A 20,307-nucleotide genomic window follows, 5' to 3' on the forward strand; every position below is an offset into this window, starting at 1 on the left:
ATATATATATATGTTATATATAATATTAATGTTCTGTTACTTAATAACATCATACTCTAGAGAGAGGTTTGAAAGAATACGCTGTAGGACTTTAAAAAATAACATATGATTTAACTCATCAACAAGAGAAGCAAATACAAGATAAACTGTATTTTTCTTCAAATTTTGTTTTGATCAATATTAGTAATTGGACAATTATGTCAATTAATTTATTATCAATTTCTATATTGAGAACGTACCAGCACCGTATAATTTGAATTTTATACAAGAATTATTGAAGATGACCTAATATTAGGTGTAGTAAAAAGTCATCGCGTTTTTTTAAAAGACATCTATCAATAAAAACCGCAATTACTTTCTTACCAACAATATAAATATATCTTGATAGAGTAAAGTTTCAGCTTTAAAAATCTCTTTTAAATTATACGATACGAAAATTTTTAATGGAGTTATGAGCAATTAAAGTCAAAATAATTCTTTTATTTAATCCGCGATAACTCAGTAATCAAAAGTCGTAGGAATATAAAAAAAAAAAAACGATTTTGTAGGGAAAGTATCAAGCTTTCACGATAGGTAATCGAAAATTTTCTCAAATTCGTTTTGGACACGTTACAAATCCACAAAGTGAGAAGAAAATTTGTCGTCTTTTTCAGCTCGTAGTTTTTGGTATGTAAAAATTATCAAACTCATATAAACTTAAAAAATGTGATAAGTTTTTAAAAGTAGAGATTTCAAGCTTTAAAACCCTTTTTTTAAATTTGAATTTCATTCATTATTGACGAAGATATTGTATATACAACTTTGAGCTAAAAAATACGCGATGACTTTTTACTCAACCTAATATAAGGTCGAAATGTTTGTTATATGTATATATTTAAAGAAATTGTTTAATACACACTTGCACGTATATCCTGCGAATTGGCTTTTATGCTCCTTTATCGAATTTAATATCAAGTTTCCAATTTTATTTCATTTAAAGCTCATCAGTGCTACAGTAAAACAATTAGTTAAACTGATTTCCAAACTGACATTTAAACTTTGATTATAAGTCTTGTATTACTAAATTTTTTTATTGAAAGTTACTATCCTTTTGAAATTCGATATTTTCAGATTACATTCTGTTGATATAGTCCGGGATCCAATAAGCACACAGACGATTTATCGAGATAATAAATGTTTAGTTTTTGTTGTATTATGCACAACGATGCGAAAATTTGTATCTCACAGAGAGTATATAAAAAATACCAACGAACAAAAATCGAATGAATGAACATGAACACTAAAAAAAAAATAGGTTGATACGAGGGTGGTCCCAGAAGTACTCGACCTGACGTATAAATGGCGGTTATTGTATAAAAAAAATCACTGTAGGGGAAAGCACCAACTTTCTAAAGCTTAACTATGAAATTTGAAGACGCTACGTTGTTCAGTATTTGTTTGGCAGCCATCAATAGTGGACGATCTCGGTGAATTTGCAAAAATGGAAAAAATTGGTCATCGTTATGTGATACAATACTTTCATTTGAAAGGTCTTAGCCCAACCAATATCAAAACCGAGCTGGATTCTACTCTAGAGGAGTCTGCTCTTTCGTTTACAACAGTAAAATATTGGGTGGCAGAGTTTAAACGAGGCCGTACGAGCTGCGAAGTCGAACATAGCAGTGGTCGACCAAGTGAGGTGACCATTCCAGAAATGGTGAAGAAAATGGTATTGGGTGACCGTCGATTGAAATGCGCGAGCTAGCGTACATGGTAAACATTTCAAAAAGTGCTGTACATCGCATATTGGTTGAAAATTTGGAGATGAGAAAGCTGTGCGCAAGGTGGGTGCTTGCTCACAATCGAACAAAAGCAGCGTCGAGAGGATGTTGAGTTAAAGTTCGAATTACTTCCCCACGCATCCTATTCGCCAGATTTAGCCCCCTCGGATTATTTTCTCTTTCCAAACTTGAAAAAATGGCTCGGTGGTAGAAGATTTACCAACAATGAAGAGGTGGAGTCTGCGGTTAATGGCTATTTTGAGGAGTTCAACGGTTCTTGCTATAAACAGGCCATCGAAGCTATTGAACATCGCTGGGAAAAGTGTATCTAAAAGAAGACTATGTTGAGAAATAAAGATATTTTTTCCCAAATTTTTTGTGTTTTCTTTGTTAGGTCGGGTACTTCTGGGACCACCCTCGTATGTCAAGAAGGAAAGAAACTATTAAGTAGTACATAAGGAGAGCGCTGTCTCTGTTAGATAGATAAAAATGGCCACCTTCCAATCGCGTTGCGTCAAATGGATGCAAGATCTGAGGACTCACTTCATAACACTTCCACTGAGTTCATCATGGTTCAATGACAGTTGTTGTTTTAGAAACCGTTTTTCAGAACCGAGCCTTGATTAGTCCTTTAGTCGATGTATCCGTCAATTGTATTTCAGTTGGATAATGTATCTCTACTTTCTCAGTTTCTGCAGCCTTTCGTTACAAACCAATAATCCTTGTCAATGTATTTTGTACATGTAGTGACAGCCAGAATTTTTTGTTAGGGAAATGGCTGCTTGATTATCACAATTTAATAATATTGGCTTTACCTCTTTTTCGTCTATACTTTGTAAATTTGCTAATAATTTACGTAGCCACATTAGTTCTTATGCCACTTTGGTAGGTGCCACGAGTTCTGTCTTTGCTGTTGACAGAGAGATTGTCTTTTGTAATTTTGATGACCAACTTATTGGTCCACCTTGTAGAATTATGATATATCCACTAGTTGAACGTCGCTCGTCTTCATCTCTGATGAAATCTGCATCGCTATAACTGACTGGTTTCTTGCTACTCATTTGTTTACTGTAAGTTATATCTTCTGCTACTGTTTCCTTTAAATACCTTAAGATTCTCTTAGCCGCTCTCCAATGTTGAAGTCCTGGATTTTGAAGATATTGACTCAGTACATTTACTCCAAAAGCGATGTTAAAACGCATTAGCTGCAAGTAGTAGAGATCCTATTAATGATGCATATGGAATTCTATTCATTTCTTCTTTTTCAGTCTGAGTATTTGGGCTCATTTCTTTCGACAGACGAGTGTATAGATCGACAGGTGCAGTCATTCCTTTAGCTTCTTTCATATTAAACCGTTCAATTAATTGTTGTATATAATTTGCTTGATGAATCTTTAACCAACTTTTATTGTGATCTCATTCAATTTCTATTCCAATGAAACACTTTGGTTTGTTTATCTTAATATCGAATACTTTACCAATTTGATTAAAAAATATTCTTAATGTATTCTTGGACTTACAGGAAACTAGTTCGTTGTCGACATACAGCGCTAAATATATTTTATCCGCATGATATGAACCGACATAAATATAATCATCTGCATCTGACTTTATAAATTGAATTCAGTCACTACATTATTTAACCGTTCGTTCCAGCAATGGGGTCTCTGTTTTAGTTCTTATAAGGATTTCTATAACTTGACGACTCGTTTTTCTGACTGTCACAGTCCCTCAAGTAATTCCATCCAGATTTCTTCTTTTAATTCACCATACAGAAATGCAGTCTTTACGTTGAATTGCAGTATCTCCATTTCTTCTGCAACTGCCATTGCTAATAGAACTATCGTAGCAAACAATCGGTACATATCCAAATAGCATATTTTTGACAGAAACCACGAGCCACTAATCTAGTTTTATATCTGTGTGACTTTCCAGGCGTCACTTTCTTTTTAAAGATCCATTCACAGCTCACTAGCTTCTTATCTATAAGCTTTCCCTGCACTATCCACATATCATATTTCTGATGTGCAACAATCTCTTCATCAATTGCCTTTTTTCATTCGCTCGCATCTATTGCAGCAATGGCCTTTTCATAACTTCTTGGTTCAATTGTAGATAGATTTGCCTATGGATACGTCCATCGATCTGATTGCTTCAAGTTAGATCAATTTCGCAGATTTCGTTGAATCTTGTTGTCTTTATCATCTTCTCACTAGAGTGCATTAAATCTCTTTTTTTCAGACTTTAATTCTTTCTCTGTAGACTTGGACTGTATTTGTTGAGCTTCGTCATCTGTATTTTCTAATTCTTCTATTACAGCTCTTTCGGCTTCCACTGTTTTTTGAAAGTTGAAATCTCCTCTTTCATCTACGAAATTGACACTTGTTGCAATCGTCAATTTGTAAGTATTTAAATCTATTAGTCAACAGTTATTTGAGTTTCCTTGATATCCAACAAATAACAATTTATTTGCCTTAGGATCCAATTTTTGTCTCTGGTTTTCTGAAACATGCGCATATGCTGTGGATCCTTTCATGGAAACATTCTAATATTTGAAAGATCCGACTTTTTCTGGAACCATCTTTTGTGTGGAGTTTTATTACTCTTGCTTGTCGTGGAACGATGGATAATTTACAGAACTTTGCATTTCAATATTTACAAATTCTTTTCCGTTATTACTTTTAAGTATCTTGATGTCCCTACCAAAGTAATTTCGTGTCATATTTGCATATTCCTTGAATTTATCAACGACTTCGACCTTATGTGCGATTGAATAAATGCAGCGATATTCACTTGCACCATCCTTGAACAAAACAAAATATCTAGCTCCATTGTACACTGTTGTAGGAAAAGGACCGCAGACATCTAAGTACACGACTTCTCCAGCCTCACATTGTCTATCTGTTGAACTTTTAAAAATCTTCCGTTGTGCATTGGCAAATATACTTCACAAGTAAATTTCTGGAGTTCTTTTTTCTTCAATCCGATTAATGGATTATTAGCAACAATTTTCTTCATTGTCGTCAGGCTAGCATGACCCAATTTCTCGTGCCACATACGTAGATTTTCAAATTTCGTTTCTATTTTGTGAAGAGTTTACTTCATCATCTCTGTAATTTTTGAAATGCATTTTATACAAGTTTCTGTATCGCGTTCCTAAAGCTTTAACTTCATTATTTTTAACGATCTTGATGCTGTCTCGGCTAAAAATAATTTCATAACCATGATTTATACATGCAGAATATGAAAACAAGTTATTGCGCAGCTCTGACACGCACAATACATTCGTCAATTTCCATAGTTTCCATTTACCGTTTTGTAAAACAAGAATTTGAACGTCACCTTTTCCAAGTACCTTTAATTTTTGTTTGTCTTCAAGTTCGCTTTTTCTTCAAAACGCTCTTGTATTTAGATTCCTCGAGTTTTTCAACTTATCAAAACTCATATAAAATGAGACACTGCTATCAGCCAGCTACATTTCTTCTTTTAGAACTATGTTTGTTTCTGCAGTACTGGCATGTGCGAAAAACAATCCATCATCGTAATAATACAAAGCTTTTATATTTTGACAATGACAGTCCATTGATAAATGTTTGTAGCATCTCATTTGATATTAGCTCGCCAGCTACTTATGTAATTGATGAGCCAAGTTTTTCGCTTCTGCAACATAATCAGAGACTTTTACGTGCCTTTAGTTTAAAATTCAAAATTCTCTTTTGTAGGATTATAATTCGAACTGCGGGTTGCAGATCTTTTCTCAAATAGACTACAAAGTGTATGCCACATTTTCTTAGAAGTTTTGCACGTCAATACATGTTTAATCAATCTATCATCTAATGTTGCCGAAATGCAATAATTTAGTTTCAGATTTCTTCTTTTTCCATTGTTTCCATATATGGTCCTGTGTGTGGGATCTTCTACTTGTATTATTCCTTCCACGATGTCCATAACTTCTCGTTTTTCAAACAAAAGCTGCATTTTAAACTTCCAACTAACAAAGTTGTCTTTAGACAAGACTTCGATATGAATGAAATCTTTATTGGTCATTTTTAGTATTGTCCCGAATCTTTGGAATTTTTCGGCGATTCAAAACTTTTGACCTTTCTTATCGTTACAACAAACGGACGTGTTATCTTGTAACGCAGTGGAAGCGTGCTTGAGCCATAATCTGTTGATGTAGTCCGGGATTCAATAAGTACACAGACGATTTATCGAGATAATAAATGTTTAGTTTTTATTGTATTATGCACAACGAAAATCTGTATTTCACACAGAGAGTATATAAAAAGTATCAAGGAACAAAAATTGAATGAACATGAACACAAAAAAAATAGGTTGATAACCCTATAAAAAGAAGGAAAAAACTCTTAATAGTAGTATATAAGGAGAGCGCTGTCTCTGCTGGATATATAAAAATGGCCGTCTTCCAATCACGTTGCGTCAAATGGATGCGGGATCTGAGGACTCACTTCATAACACATTCAAACTTAGCAGTATAAAAAACCTAAAACTGAAATTCGCGATAATCAGATTACTTTTTGAAATTTAGGATTTTGATGCCAGAATCAAATTTAAGAAAAACTATAAAGCTTAAAAAACGAGGTCTTTTTTATAATTTTTTTTTGTTAGAAAGCTTCCGCTCTCAAAAGATACTAATTAATTTTAATTTAAGAAATTTAAATGATATAAATATAATGCCACCTAGCTTTTATGAATTACGTCAAAAGTATATTAAAAGAGCGTTATATAAACTAAATACAAATTATTTTTGTAAAAATTTTTTCTATCTGTTTTTTAATGAATATAAACGGCATAATTTGTATAAAAAAGGATGAATACTAATAAGGGAAAACTTAGAATCAGTCTTCACCGATTTCAATGAAACGTGATAGGAATATAGTGTTTTCCTGAACATTTATTAGAGGGCTTATATTAGAGTAGATATTTGAAGAAACATATATGAATATGGTAATAGCCTCTTTACTTACAGACTCGAGTTTAAATCTCACTAGCAGTCAATTTATTTCTTTATATAACAGTGTTTTATGATAAGAATAAATATTAATATAAAACATTAATTATTAATTATTACAGATTTTTATTATGGATTGTTTACAAATTTTAAGGTAAAAGTTTTTAAAAACATAAAACATAAATTTTTTAAGCATTATGAATTCGAATATAAACGTTCGAATATATATTTCTTCAAATATCTACTCTAGTATAAGCCGTCTAATAAATTGCCGTTATTAAATTTAATATTGAAATATTTTCGGTTGACCGTCTACGCTCATAAATAGGAGTATGATTATGTTTATGAGAATGTACTATATCCTGCCACGTTTCATTGAATTTCGAAGGCTTCTAAGCCTTCCTTTATAAGTGTATTTTAATAAAAACAATCCAAATTTTTCAAGAAGTAACATAAAAAAAAATTGAATTGCTATATTTTTTTGTGTAAAGTAGCAATTGGTTGTATTAAATGACAATAATAAATACAAGAATTAAGAACTAATAGTAAATTCAAATATAATAATGTATTTTTTATCTTAACGTTACTTTATGGAAAAAGCTGATTTATTTTTACTCATCAGAACCTTTGTTATTCAAACAATCACTGCACAGTGGGTTTAATAGACTTACCGTTAATGCACTCATTAACTTCGGAGGGATGTAATTGAGTGGGTTCAATAGATTTACGTTAGCTCCGAAGAATTAAAATATTATCTCTTGAATGTGTTAATTTTTATATTTTTAAAATTTATTTTGAGTGTTTAAAATCTTTAAATGCCTTATATTTATGGATTATTTTATGAGTAAATTAAGTTTTGCACAACGGATCATTATATTTATTCGTATATATACACACATGATATATAGGAATTCATGAGGAGAGCTCAAAGACGCGTGTCAGACGGTTGGTATTTCGGACAGGGATGTCTGACTTGCTAATTTCCTGTTTTAGGAACCAAGTTCCTTTGCAGCGAGGTGATAGCGCTAATAAAGAGCGAAGTGGACGACATTTGCCTGCAAATCATAAACTTCGAGGATCTGAGCTCACAGCCGCCGCCGCAGGCCGCGATCCCACCGCCGAGTCAGGCCAACAACAGACTCGCAACACGCTGTATGTTCCAATTTTATTCGTTCTACTTCGACTCATCTCAATGCACGCGCGTGCTCAAATTTTCGTACGAAAATTCACCGTAAAATTCGCGACAGTGGACTTCGAAATTCGATAGCACGTCCGATATTTCACGAGAAGTTTTCGCTGCGCTCAATTGCTGTTAATAAATATAGTGGATAAACTCGAGAACGACCAGATAACGCATATTAGAGTTTTATTGAGAAAAATTTTCAGTATTTGTGATTATAATTACATGATAAAATAATAGTTATTATTACATAATAAATAATCTTCATTTATTTAGAAGCTCCATATTTATATTGTAGATATCAGTACGTTAATAATAATAATCATATTTATATTCTATGTACCAACAAAAACATATATGTCTGTTTCCGAAAACGACTGTAACATTATATATATTATATTATTATTATTTTCGAGGAAAACCGTATATTCTTGATATATACAGAATTTTGGATATATATAAATATGATAATTATTAACATTATAGCACAATACATTTATTCTAGTTCTGTTTATGATTGCATTTTAAAGAAACTGAAAAAGATTTTAATACGCAGTTTGCAAAATCAGATATGTATTATATATAATAAATTTACAGCGAAATATTTAAACACTAAGATTCGCTTTTTAACTAAAAATATGATTTCTTTTACTTAATTAGATTTATTCTCATAGTCCATTTTTTTTAATTTATACATGTTGAAAAACGATGTTTTTTTTATTAATTATTGATTATTGCGACAAATATTACCGAAATCTCAATGGTCAAATTGAGAAGAAGTCCATACGAAATTCGGGAAATCCGGATTCAAATCTTGGTTCGGGTAATATTTTTAATTTTTCACAATAAATTATTCGCAGTTTTTAAGATTCTTATTTCAACATTAAATTATATTATATATACATATATTAATATTATTATAAGCATCAATATTATTCAATTAAATATTAGCATCAATATTATTCAATTGCTTGTCAATTTGATATTTAATTGGTTGTTAATGTGATATTACTACTCTAATTCTGTTCACGATTACGTTTCAAGACTTGAAAAAGACTTCAGCTTGCGGTTTGTAGAATTGGTTACGTATTGTACATTCACACTGAAATATTGTATTTCAGTACTAAGATCCGCTTTGGCCAAAAATAGAATATCTCTTATTTGATTAGAGCGTAGTAATTATAAAAATGCAGCTCCTAACCATAATATTTTACTATGTAATTATAGTCATAAATAAAAAAAAAGTCATAAATAAAAAAAAACTGTTCTTTCAGTGTAGAAAAAATTAAAAAAAAAACATATTTAATTTTTAAAGAAAAATATCGAAATTTTATGTCAGCTGCCGTTGCAATGTGGCGTGTATCTCGATTAGACCGATTTCAAAGATCTCTATACTAGACTATACAATTACTGTGTAGATCAAACGGTACTTCTCCGGCCTAACGTTTACACACGATATCCTGCCAAGACATTTCGTGCCTCCCACACATATAACGTCTTGCGGCTTTTAAACGCGGCTATCATTATTTCCTGCTGCAGCGTCCGTTATAAGACATCGTCGCCGCTGACATTCGGGGTCGCCTCGTTCACAAGTGGAACGTGGCACACGTAGACTACTCTTCATTGTGACGATCATTATTACGATTATAGATTCAGGTCAGGTGTATCCGCATAATGAGCCGTGTTACAATCCTGCAGAAATTCGGACGCGAGTTCTTTCGCGTGCGTAATTACATCGCGTTTACACTGTCATTGTCATTCCTGCACGTGATATGTATGTATGTTTGTTTCTTTCTTTTTATTTTTTTTTTTTGTTGAAATTTCTCAATCTTTTAAGGTGTATCTCTTCCTTACCTTTAAAGTAACACAACTGATAAAATGTAATTCTCGAGTTATTACCATGAATAAATTAGATCAACATTATTCTCATAAAAAATAAAGTAACTTAACTTTATTAAAAAAATAGTTAAAAAATGACAACTAAAAAGAATGATTTTTAAAAACTCGTCGAAATTGTCGTAATTTAAAAAAGTAATTTTTAAAGGATTATAAAATAAAAATTATAAAAATGATATTTAATATTAAGAATATATTCTTTTTGTTGATATTATTTGATCAGTCAATAATTTTCTCTCAAATTGAAAAATAGTTTTTCTTTTCTGAGAAACTTAATTTCTTTTAGTTGTATTACACGGAAAGGAGCGATATGTCTTTATTCCCATCTGTATTAATTATTATAATATTTTCGTACATATATATATTTTTATGAACGCGATAAATCTTGATTTTTCTTTTATCATTACTGAAAATGCAGCGTAAAATACACAAAAATTTCCGTTCAATGCTGTTCTTTTGCGTAATATCTAAACTCTCTGTATAAAAACGTCATAAAATTTTTTTTTATGTCGACTTATTTATTAATGCAATCTGATAGTATACTGTATTACAAGTTTCGCATAAACGTTTCTTCATTTTTTCGAACGAATTTAGAGAATATACATATGCATGCGTGCGTATAATATGCGTGTGCACATATACGTATATTATATGCACATGCATACATGCATACGGAGGACGGGACACGTGGTTGCATTTTATATCTGGAGTGCTCGCGAAACTATTTTTAGAGTGACGTTGCAGAGCACTGGACGTGTGTATGGCGCGCCTAACAGTTAACCCTGACCCGGTAATAAATGTTATGCCCTCGAATAGGTAGCTATAGGTGCTACCTTACCTCCTGTTTGATAATCCGCCCCCTAAGCAGCTCAGCTGATGGTTAGAAACTTGTAACAGAAATCGATCCTAGCGGAAAGTCGCTTAGCATTAAGAGCGTGCTCGAGAAAATGCCTTTTTCACGAACGTCACAATGAAAAAAATCAATGGACGCGATTACATTTCCCTTTTTATTTTCACAAAGCTTTAAGTGTCTATTATCACGCGTTTTTTTTTAATCGAAAAGAAAAAAATTTGCTTATCGAAATTGTGATATAATGTATTTATTATTTATGGAGAGAAATGTAATTCTTCTAAAAAAGTTTGAGAAATTTCATTTAATATGACAAAATTTTGGATACGTTTTAATTTGTAATGTATTTGATAAATAGTTAATAAATATATATATTGTGTGTAGCTGTTCTAAATATAGTACATATAATTATTTATCGATACAAGAGATAAATATGATACTTTACTAGTTTTAAACTTTTTCAAGATACCAATAACTGAATGCGTAGGAATTTTGAAAAGCCGATATAATCCGCAATTAATAGTTCGTATAGTTTGAGATTGTCTCTCCAGCTTAGTCTATGCAGCCTTAGCTTCATCAAAATGCAATCAATAACGGATATTTGATGGAGTAATCCATCATCTAAATAAATTGGTCGTCTAGTATCGTGATTATTGCAATTAATAATTATTAAATAATTATTAAAGTATAATTATATCTCAGGACTCTGTAAGTATCTTGTCTGCATAATTAAGACATTCTTTTAGAACTTAACCTTACACAAAGTTATTAATTGTGCATTAATTTGCAATTATTTTGTTTAAAGCACTTATTTAATCTTTATTTTAAATTATTCACTTATTTGATTTGTCATCTTTCACTTTATGATTTCATATTTGTTTCCATCTGTTTTCATCTTATTATCGGATCAGCATAATAATACTGGTTTAAGTCGATATCACATAGGAAAACAACTCGGAAATGGTCCAATCAATTCGCATCCTAATGGCACATTATTCCGGCAGACATTTGTAGAGAACAGTTTTCCTCGTTTTGTAACAATCGATAAGTGAATATAGTGCACACTTGAGAAGATTGTAGCGTATCCGTCGGATCTGATCGTCGACGCTCTTTCCCAAACCTCTTTATTCACTCATTTTTCATCAGCTATACTGACGATGAGTGATCGCAACTGTAATTTTGTCACCTGGTTTGCATTCGAGTGTGAATATGATTACATTGGAGTTTCTTTGTTACGTTTTACCGTAGTGCTTTAATCGGGCGCATTTGCATACCGAAATTAAATGTAACGAGCAAATAACGCGCGCATTTTTGCTGATAATCATAGTTTTTTTCAACACAGTTTGCCTCATTTGCACGCGCGCCAGATACATTATTTTCCAATTAATAAATGATAAATATTAAGTATATATTGAAATTGATATCTTGATTAGATTTTTAATCCATAATTTAAACATATGGAACAGGTGACTCTGGGACACTTTTTTAATTTTTTAATTTTTAAATAGCATTGTGTAATGATTTGTGTGTGTGTGTGTGCGCGCGCGCGCGTGTGTGTGTGTGTGCGTGTACGTGTGTGTGGAATAATATTATTTTTATAATCTTATTTTTCATAGTTTTTTATTCATAAGCTAATTATCATATTATATTTTTATTAATGTGAGTTCAAGTATTTAAATTTTTTATATAGCTAAAAAATTTAAAACTTTTAAAATTAATAACAAAAAATTTTATATAAAGATCATTCATTTCGTGAGTTTTCTCCGTGTCCAGATCCATTCTTGGAATGCCAACGTTTCGTGAACCTTGCAGTCCACTTCATCAGGATGAGGAGCAGCCTGATATTGCAAGGTTCACGAAACGTTGGCATTCCAAGATGTATCTGGACACGGAGAAAACCCGCGAAACGCATAATCTTTATATAGAAAGCACCCGTGGAAGCCTCAAGAATATTAACAAAAAATTTTAATAAAATTAATGGCACAAAAGCGTTGTCAGTAATTCTCTGAAAAAAAGTATATTAAAAGTTAAAGGTACATTTTAAAAGTAATATACTTAGTTTATTTCATGCATTTACTCAGTATGGCATCTAATCATAATGTAATCATTATTACTTGTTGTTGAAACTTTTGAAATTTTCAGTCAGAATTTTGAATGTGTCAAGAATCTTTCGAATGTGTCAAGATAACTGTTTCAAAGTAAATATTTGTGCTTCTCGGTTTCATTTCCATGATTTTCAATCCGGATTTACGTCCGGAGATTGGGAAAGCCAATCCATCTATCGATGTCATTTTCATGTTCGTGAAAATCTCATAAAAATCATATTTCCTTGAAAACTTGACGACAAGCTATAATTAATATTAATGGTAATTGGATGTTATGCTAAGTAAATGCATTTTAGAAAATGTAATGTACTTTTAAAATATAACTTTAATTTATTTAATATTACTCACATCAGTTTCTTTCAAAGAACTGCTGATGATGCTCTTGTGGCACTGGTTGTAGGTCTCAAGGACACATGTGTTTCTTTAGCATCATAAAAAATATCAGTTTCTGTTACGGGCTAGAAAACTTTATATGAGAAGACACATAAAAATAATTCATGTCTCTCGCTTCAAGCGCGTCTTGGTAAAATTCAACGTGATCAATATGCACGTGTCATTTTTCAGTGGAGGCTGATGAATTTCGGTGAACGTAGGGTTCCAAGACAGGCATAGTATTTTAGTGAAAGTTCAACGGCCACGTCTGGCGCGAAATCAAGAGCAGAAACGGGCATTACACATTTTGTCATCTGTGTGCCAGACGTCGTGAACGCTGCGATGTCGGACGGCGAATTAAAAGTACGACGTTGACTGACTTATCTTTATAAAGTATCCTTGCCGAGCGGTGTGGCAAATGGATTTTCCAGCACTTGACAAGTGACAAGTTCGACGAGCCGAGCGTGACAATGCGGAGTCGACCAAGTTAAATCTATCGTTAACTTTCGACGACGCATGTGTCATTAATATTTCGATCGAGATATTAAATGATAATTATTATTATCATTAAATATTAAATGATCATTATTATCATCATTAAATATTAAATATTTTAATGATTGTAAATTACACTCATTAAATATTCATTATTGTTGAAAAAATAAGAATTTAGTCCTGATTAAATGTCATACACGGAAAGAGCGAATTTACTGATCTAAAAATTTTAATATCAATCTGAAAATAATTTTATTGAACCGTCAAAATAATTATATAGGAATCTCAAATATGACAAAGTTATTTTAATGAACCAACAAAATTATTTTCAGATCTGTATGAATTAAATTTTTAGATTCCAGCAAAACTAGTTTTTCCGTGTATGTATATACATGAAAAGAACGATTTTGTTAAAATACCTAAAAAGGGCACTAAATAATAGAGAGATTTAAAAATTTATTAAATTTATCAAAATAATTATATGAAGCGCTCAAGTTAGTTGCTAGAATGTCACCATTTTTTTGTAACATTGTTTATTATGCTTTAGCGTGCTACTTAATAATTTTGATAATTTAAAACAAAATTATTTTCAAATCTGTATCTAATTAAGTTTTTAATTTTACTTTAGCAAACATTTTTTCCATGTAGAAGTTTTATTTAAAGGGATATGAAAGTATAAATGTAAAGAAATAAAATGTATAAAATGAGAATGTGAAATTATAAAACGCAACTGCAGGGTTGGGTAGTGCTAAGTTATAAAGATAAAAGTTAAGTTAAAAAGTTAATTAATTTTAACTTAATTTAGTTTCATTTTAGACTCTTAACTTTTTAACTTTATATAGTTACATTTTATCCGTAACTATTAATTTTTTATTTTATTCTTTTTTAAGTTAAGTCTCAGATATAATATGCGGCAATAACGATAGTTAAAAATGAGGTAAAATTACAAAATAGAGCAAATTTATTAGGTGTTGACTATTGAAATTATAAATATTCTAGTGAATTTGTTCACTTTTGTGATTTTCACCTTATTTCAAATTGCACAATCGAGCCCCAGATTTCAATCTGTCAGAAACCATATATTTTGATGTATCTAGTTTCTGATAGGTTGAAATCTATTATTCCTTATTATTAAAATATAACACATCAATACCATTTTCGGTTCACGTTGAACGGCTGTTTAGTGCAAGTAGAGGATTCATTTTCGATAACTTGTGAGAAAAGATGTCCGACATTTCGAAATGGCTTTATTACTTAAATTTAATAAGTATATATGAACAAAATATTCAATTAGTATATATAACAGTCTATGTAAACAATATATATAAACAAAACAAATGTAAATAAAATATGGAGTATTTTCTAAATGAAATATCTATTTGTTATTTCCGTTATTTGTAAAACTGACATCCTGAAATCTTAAAATAAAAAAATTAAAAAAAAACAAATTAATTTTTAACTTTTCAATTATTTTTTTTATTTACTTAACTTTTAATTCAATTAATTTCATTATAAATTAACTTGTATCTTAACTAAGTTAAATTTTCAAGGTTATTAACTTTAACTTAACACATAGTCAAAAAAAAAGTTAACTTACCCAGTCCTGCGGAAATGTAAATATAATATATAGAAAATATTATCTAGAAGTTAATATATATATAATAATATACTCGTCAATAAAATTATCGTATAGATATATTTATTACAAATTTCGCATAATTTTAAATAAGCGTTACTTCGTGAAAAATAGTCGCATTTAAAAGTTTTTTTTTTTATTTTCAAGGGTAAAGTTTGTACTTTACGAAGCTTCCAACGAATTTCGAATTTGTCCTTGCCCCTACCTATCAGCTTTTAAAAAATAAGGATGTATTTTTTTTTTTTTAAGGAATTTGCATAATTTGACGCACTCTACGGGATGGAGTAAATTTTTCTTACAAATTAAAAAAAACATTAAGCTTTGTACGATGTTTTTTCGAGAAGATACAATATATCAAACTTACTTATGCAAATTTCTTAAAAAAAAGAATACGTCCTTATTTTTGAAAATGCCAGGTAGGAATAAGGATAGATTCAAAATTTATTGAAAGCTTCGCAAAGTACAAACTTACTACTTTAGCCTTGAAAATAAAAAAGAAAACTGTTAAATGCGTCATTTTTCGAATCGGAATTACGCTTATTTGAATTTATACAAAATTTTGATATAAATTTACTATGCGATAATTTTGTTGACGAGTGTATTTATTATATATAATATATATTATATATATAAAATATTAACTGGAAGTCCATCCTAAATCGAATGGCAAGGATCAAATAATAAATAAATAAAAATATAAGAGCGCCTCGGTAATTTAAAATCTTATTGTTTCTTTAAAGAAGGAAGTTAGCGATCGTTGTGAATAAAGACCTCGTGCATTAAATAGAAAAAAAAAAGAAAAGAATGATAATATCGTAATCGGTACCAAGTAATACATACGTACTTTATCGCGAATTATAACTTTAACATGACTTGTCTATAATTGAGGATAGCATTTGCACATGTTAATTCGTGAAAAACTTGTCGCGTGTGCCAGATATTACACAACATTTGTATTCCACACATCCTGCATGTAATCCTCCGTGTTTTGCGTATATTAGCTGAGCGTCGAGGATGTAGATAATACAAAAAAAATTGTTCGTTTGTCGCATATCGATCGTTATAGTTGCGTAATTACCGTTACTTGCGGCGGTAATTTATGCAAAAGCACTGCGCTCTTTACACACCGTCGCTCTCTAACTACTAATAGTACTAATGAGATTCAATGACGTTGACTCGAGCAGTCGACAGGGCAAGGGCGTCTTTCCGGGCTGGCTTATCGAGGACCGGTGTCGTTGGTCCACCGAGGGTCCGGAATCGACCGCGCACGACGTCTAATTTGCCTCACCGACTTGCTGACGGGACCATCCTCGACGAGGACGCTTCTGAGAACTGGTGAGTCACTCTTATCAATTTTATAAATGTTTTTGAAGCGCGGTGTTTGCTTCTTTCAACGAAATTTAATTCTTATAATTTTAATGAGATAGAATTATCTTCCGCGAACTATTTAGTATTTAGCATTAAACATACGTTTGGAAAAATTATGTTATGTTGTAAAATAAATTGTGTTTTTAACATATTCTATATATATCTACCTTTATAAATGTTTATGTTAATTTCATACAAGTTGAGTATATTAGGAAATAACACAAATATCATATAAAAATTAACTCACATAAAAAACATTAACTCATTTGTAAACAAATTGTGGAATTATACTTTTTCTAAAATTTACTTTAGTAGAGAATTATTAATTTATAATAAATTAAATTAACATATTTTCTCATTTATTTTAGAATTTACGTTTTAAAATATTTTTTATATTAATATAAATTACTTTTATGTTAATTGTTCATAAATTGTATTATTTTAAGGGAATATTTTTTTTCACTTTTAGTATCGTTCTTTCTATATAACCTTTTTTTAGGAATTTTTTTTTTTAATATAGCAGACATAAATTTGAAATTTGTTAAAGAACCCCACATATAAATCTTATGGGAAATGAGTTTCGGTCAAATTGTTTCAAGTTTTAATATTTTGTAGCTCATGTCAAACTTAACTTAAGGATTAAAAGTTTTCGTGGGCACAAATCTTTAAATACCTTAGTTTTTGCTCCAGAATTTTTAGAAGATTATTATATCTTATACGAAAAAATAATCCAAACAAATTTTTTAAATTAACATTAGTTATGAATATTGTCTAATACATTATGGATGTATACTGTATACATATATGTTGGAAAAAATTGTCGAACATAATATCACAAAGAAAGTATCATATTTTTAAATATTTCAAACAATATTATTACAGTATAAAACATTCTAGAAAAAAGCTTTATCTTATTTTCTAATTCTGAGTAGCATATTAGGATTTCCAAAAAAGCAAGAGGACTCATAAAAATCAAGCACTGTGTTTATGAGAAGTAAGGGGACTCATGTAAAAAGCATCTCAAAGAAATGAGACGTTTGTCACGTCCACATTTGTTCTGTGTAATTTTGAAAATGGACGCAAAATTAAAATCATAAATATACTATTGATTCATGTATACAAATGTAAAAACGATTTATTTCGATTTTTTGTATTTTTTCATATAAAACATAAGACTTTCCGAAAAGTCCTAGAACAAAAACTAAGACATTTTATTTGGTTTATGTTCATGAAGAATTTTAATCAGCTTGACATAAGTTGCAAAATATTAAAATTTAAATTAATTTGACCAAAACCCATTTTTCATAAGATTTGTGCACGATTCTTTATTCTTTATTGATATTTAAATATTCTTTACAAACTTCTTCAAGCATTATAAATGATTTTTAAAGTATTTATTAACAATTTTACATAGGCATGTAAGAAAAATATTCTTTATTTACTGTTGTTATGATTCAAAATGCAGGAATTATCTGAAACAAAAAATTCCAAAAAAAATTTTAATCTATATAAATATAGTTCTCGTTTGACCTACGGTCAAATAAAAATTCTAACTTTTTGATTTTTGAGGAATAACTTTAAGAGTAAGTAAAAAATCAAAATTTTATTCAAACCTTTGTCATTTTTGCAAAACATCAATTTTTTAATTTGATTATAAGTCGGACGAGAACTTTACTTATAGATTAATCTTTTTAAATATTTTACTTTAGATAATGCCTGCATTTTAAATCATGGCAATAGTAAACGGATATTTTTTTGCCCACATAAATTTGTTAATAAGTGCAAAAAATATCGTTTGTTTGAAGGATTTTGAAAAGAATTAAATATCACAAAATAAATGTAACAATTTATGATTGTTATATTACAAAAAAAAAAGAATGGTTGTAAAATGGTACTAAAAGCGGAAGTACTTCCTTAACATTAAGAAATGTTCTGAATACTAATTTATCATAAATGTCTGCACAACTAATTAATGATTAGAAATAAATAATTAGAAGTTTTTTTTAAGATAAGATATACACTTATATCTTACCGATTAATCATATTTACCGTAATGAATGGAAAAGCGATAATTAAGATACGTGATCACACCAAAAATTTCTCGAACATTATTCCTATCTGTCATCGTGTAGGAGATAACTAGTCGTGTTATAGAGCGTATACCATCTGGGAATACAGAATCTGATTAAACAGCACGGCAATCAGAATAACGAAGCGCAGGCTCTCTCTCGCCTTGCTAACGATATTGCACTATATCGCGATGCGTCAGTGGTATCGCGACGATGAGTCGAGCAATCAGCGGGCCAACGGATGGCCTTTTCATTACTCGATCGATTACCGCTGCAAAGTAGCCAGGAAGACATTAACAGTGCGAATAGCAACTAACCTACATATCTAGTGCCAATTACTTTAAAACTTTAGTCACGATTCCGAACTATAACAAGATTGAGGCGTCAAGCATGCGCTAGCCTGTCCGACTCTTCTTTTGCGTTTACTTCTTTTGTATTCCTAACGTTCGCTTAGACGAACTCTTAAACGAATTCTATTATCAAATTATCCCGCAGAAGGATGTTCCGGACTTCTCTCATATACCTTCTTTCGTATTTACTCAACGGATGCTTTAAACAATACTTTGAAATTTATTTTAACTGTTAACTGGAAAAGAAAGACTACTCGAGCGTTGTGCGTGCTCGTGTGGATATTACCCATTACATTTTCGAGACAAGATCAGCTTTTGATTATAACTGGACTTTGTCGAAACGCTCTTGAGTAAACAGTTATGTCCAGTACAGAAATGTCAGAGTGACGGGAAGATCGACAAACAACCATCGAACCGTCGGCTGCAATGAGTTTCGTGTTCGATGTGCTTTTTATGCCGATATTTATAGCCGCGTTTCTGCTGAAGAAGTCAGCTGAAATTTTGAGACATGATATGGTTTAGCAGATAGATCTTGAGAGTCAATTTGATATTCATTACGTTATATTTGCAATAAGGATAAAGTTTATCGTGAAATACAGTCTGATTTTTGTTTCTCATGATTTCATTATTAATTCTGGAAAGACGCTATACATATGTGCGTGTGCGTGTTAGTATTTTAATCCACAATGACATTCTCACATTATTCTATATAGAAATAGTAATAACGTAATCTTCTTACGAACTCTCTTACATTCAACAACAAAAGATCCAAAAAAATTAGGACGAATGAGAATCAGCGTAATAGTTAATACACAATCTTAAATCTTTATTCCAGAAAAGAGAATCTTTATTCCAAAAAAATAGTATGTTTCAGTTCACTTTGGAACCACCCTCAGCAATATACTTTCAAAATATCAATCCTTTCATGTCCAAGAAAAAAATCACCAGACTAACAGATTTGATGTTGTAATTCGAAACATTAAAACAATTATCTTATAAATATTTCGAAACCATTCTATCCAACAAGTTACAAATTAACATTAAAAAAACTGGTGACTCACCCTAAGACATAGAAGGAATTCGTCTCGACATTGGATCAAAACTAATTAAAACGTATTATCACTAAAGAATATCAAGTTAAAAAACGTATGTTGATCGTAGCTCGAACGAAATATGACTAATACATTTAATATAATAAAGTAAGACATGTCAGGTCAACAAGGAAAATAAAAAGAAAAAAGAACAATGTCAATA

General features: G+C 30.7%; 1 protein-coding gene across 11 annotated transcripts in view; it reads left to right on the forward strand.

Annotated features, from left to right (window-relative positions):
* LOC108755588 (potassium voltage-gated channel subfamily H member 6) overlaps positions 1-20,307 on the forward strand; it is a 221,080-nt gene that overhangs the window by 64,485 nt on the left and 136,288 nt on the right. For all 11 annotated transcript variants that reach the window (XM_018498695.1, XM_018498694.1, XM_018498696.1 and 8 more), the window contains exons 3-4: positions 7,726-7,884; positions 16,451-16,601. In XM_018498695.1, the coding sequence (XP_018354197.1) occupies positions 7,726-7,884; positions 16,451-16,601 (310 nt within the window). The remainder of the gene's footprint in view (positions 1-7,725; positions 7,885-16,450; positions 16,602-20,307) is intronic.

This window comes from Trachymyrmex septentrionalis, unplaced genomic scaffold (assembly GCF_001594115.1).
Source record: "Trachymyrmex septentrionalis isolate Tsep2-gDNA-1 unplaced genomic scaffold, Tsep1.0 scaffold89, whole genome shotgun sequence".
In the NCBI taxonomy this organism is placed as follows: domain Eukaryota; kingdom Metazoa; phylum Arthropoda; class Insecta; order Hymenoptera; family Formicidae; genus Trachymyrmex; species Trachymyrmex septentrionalis.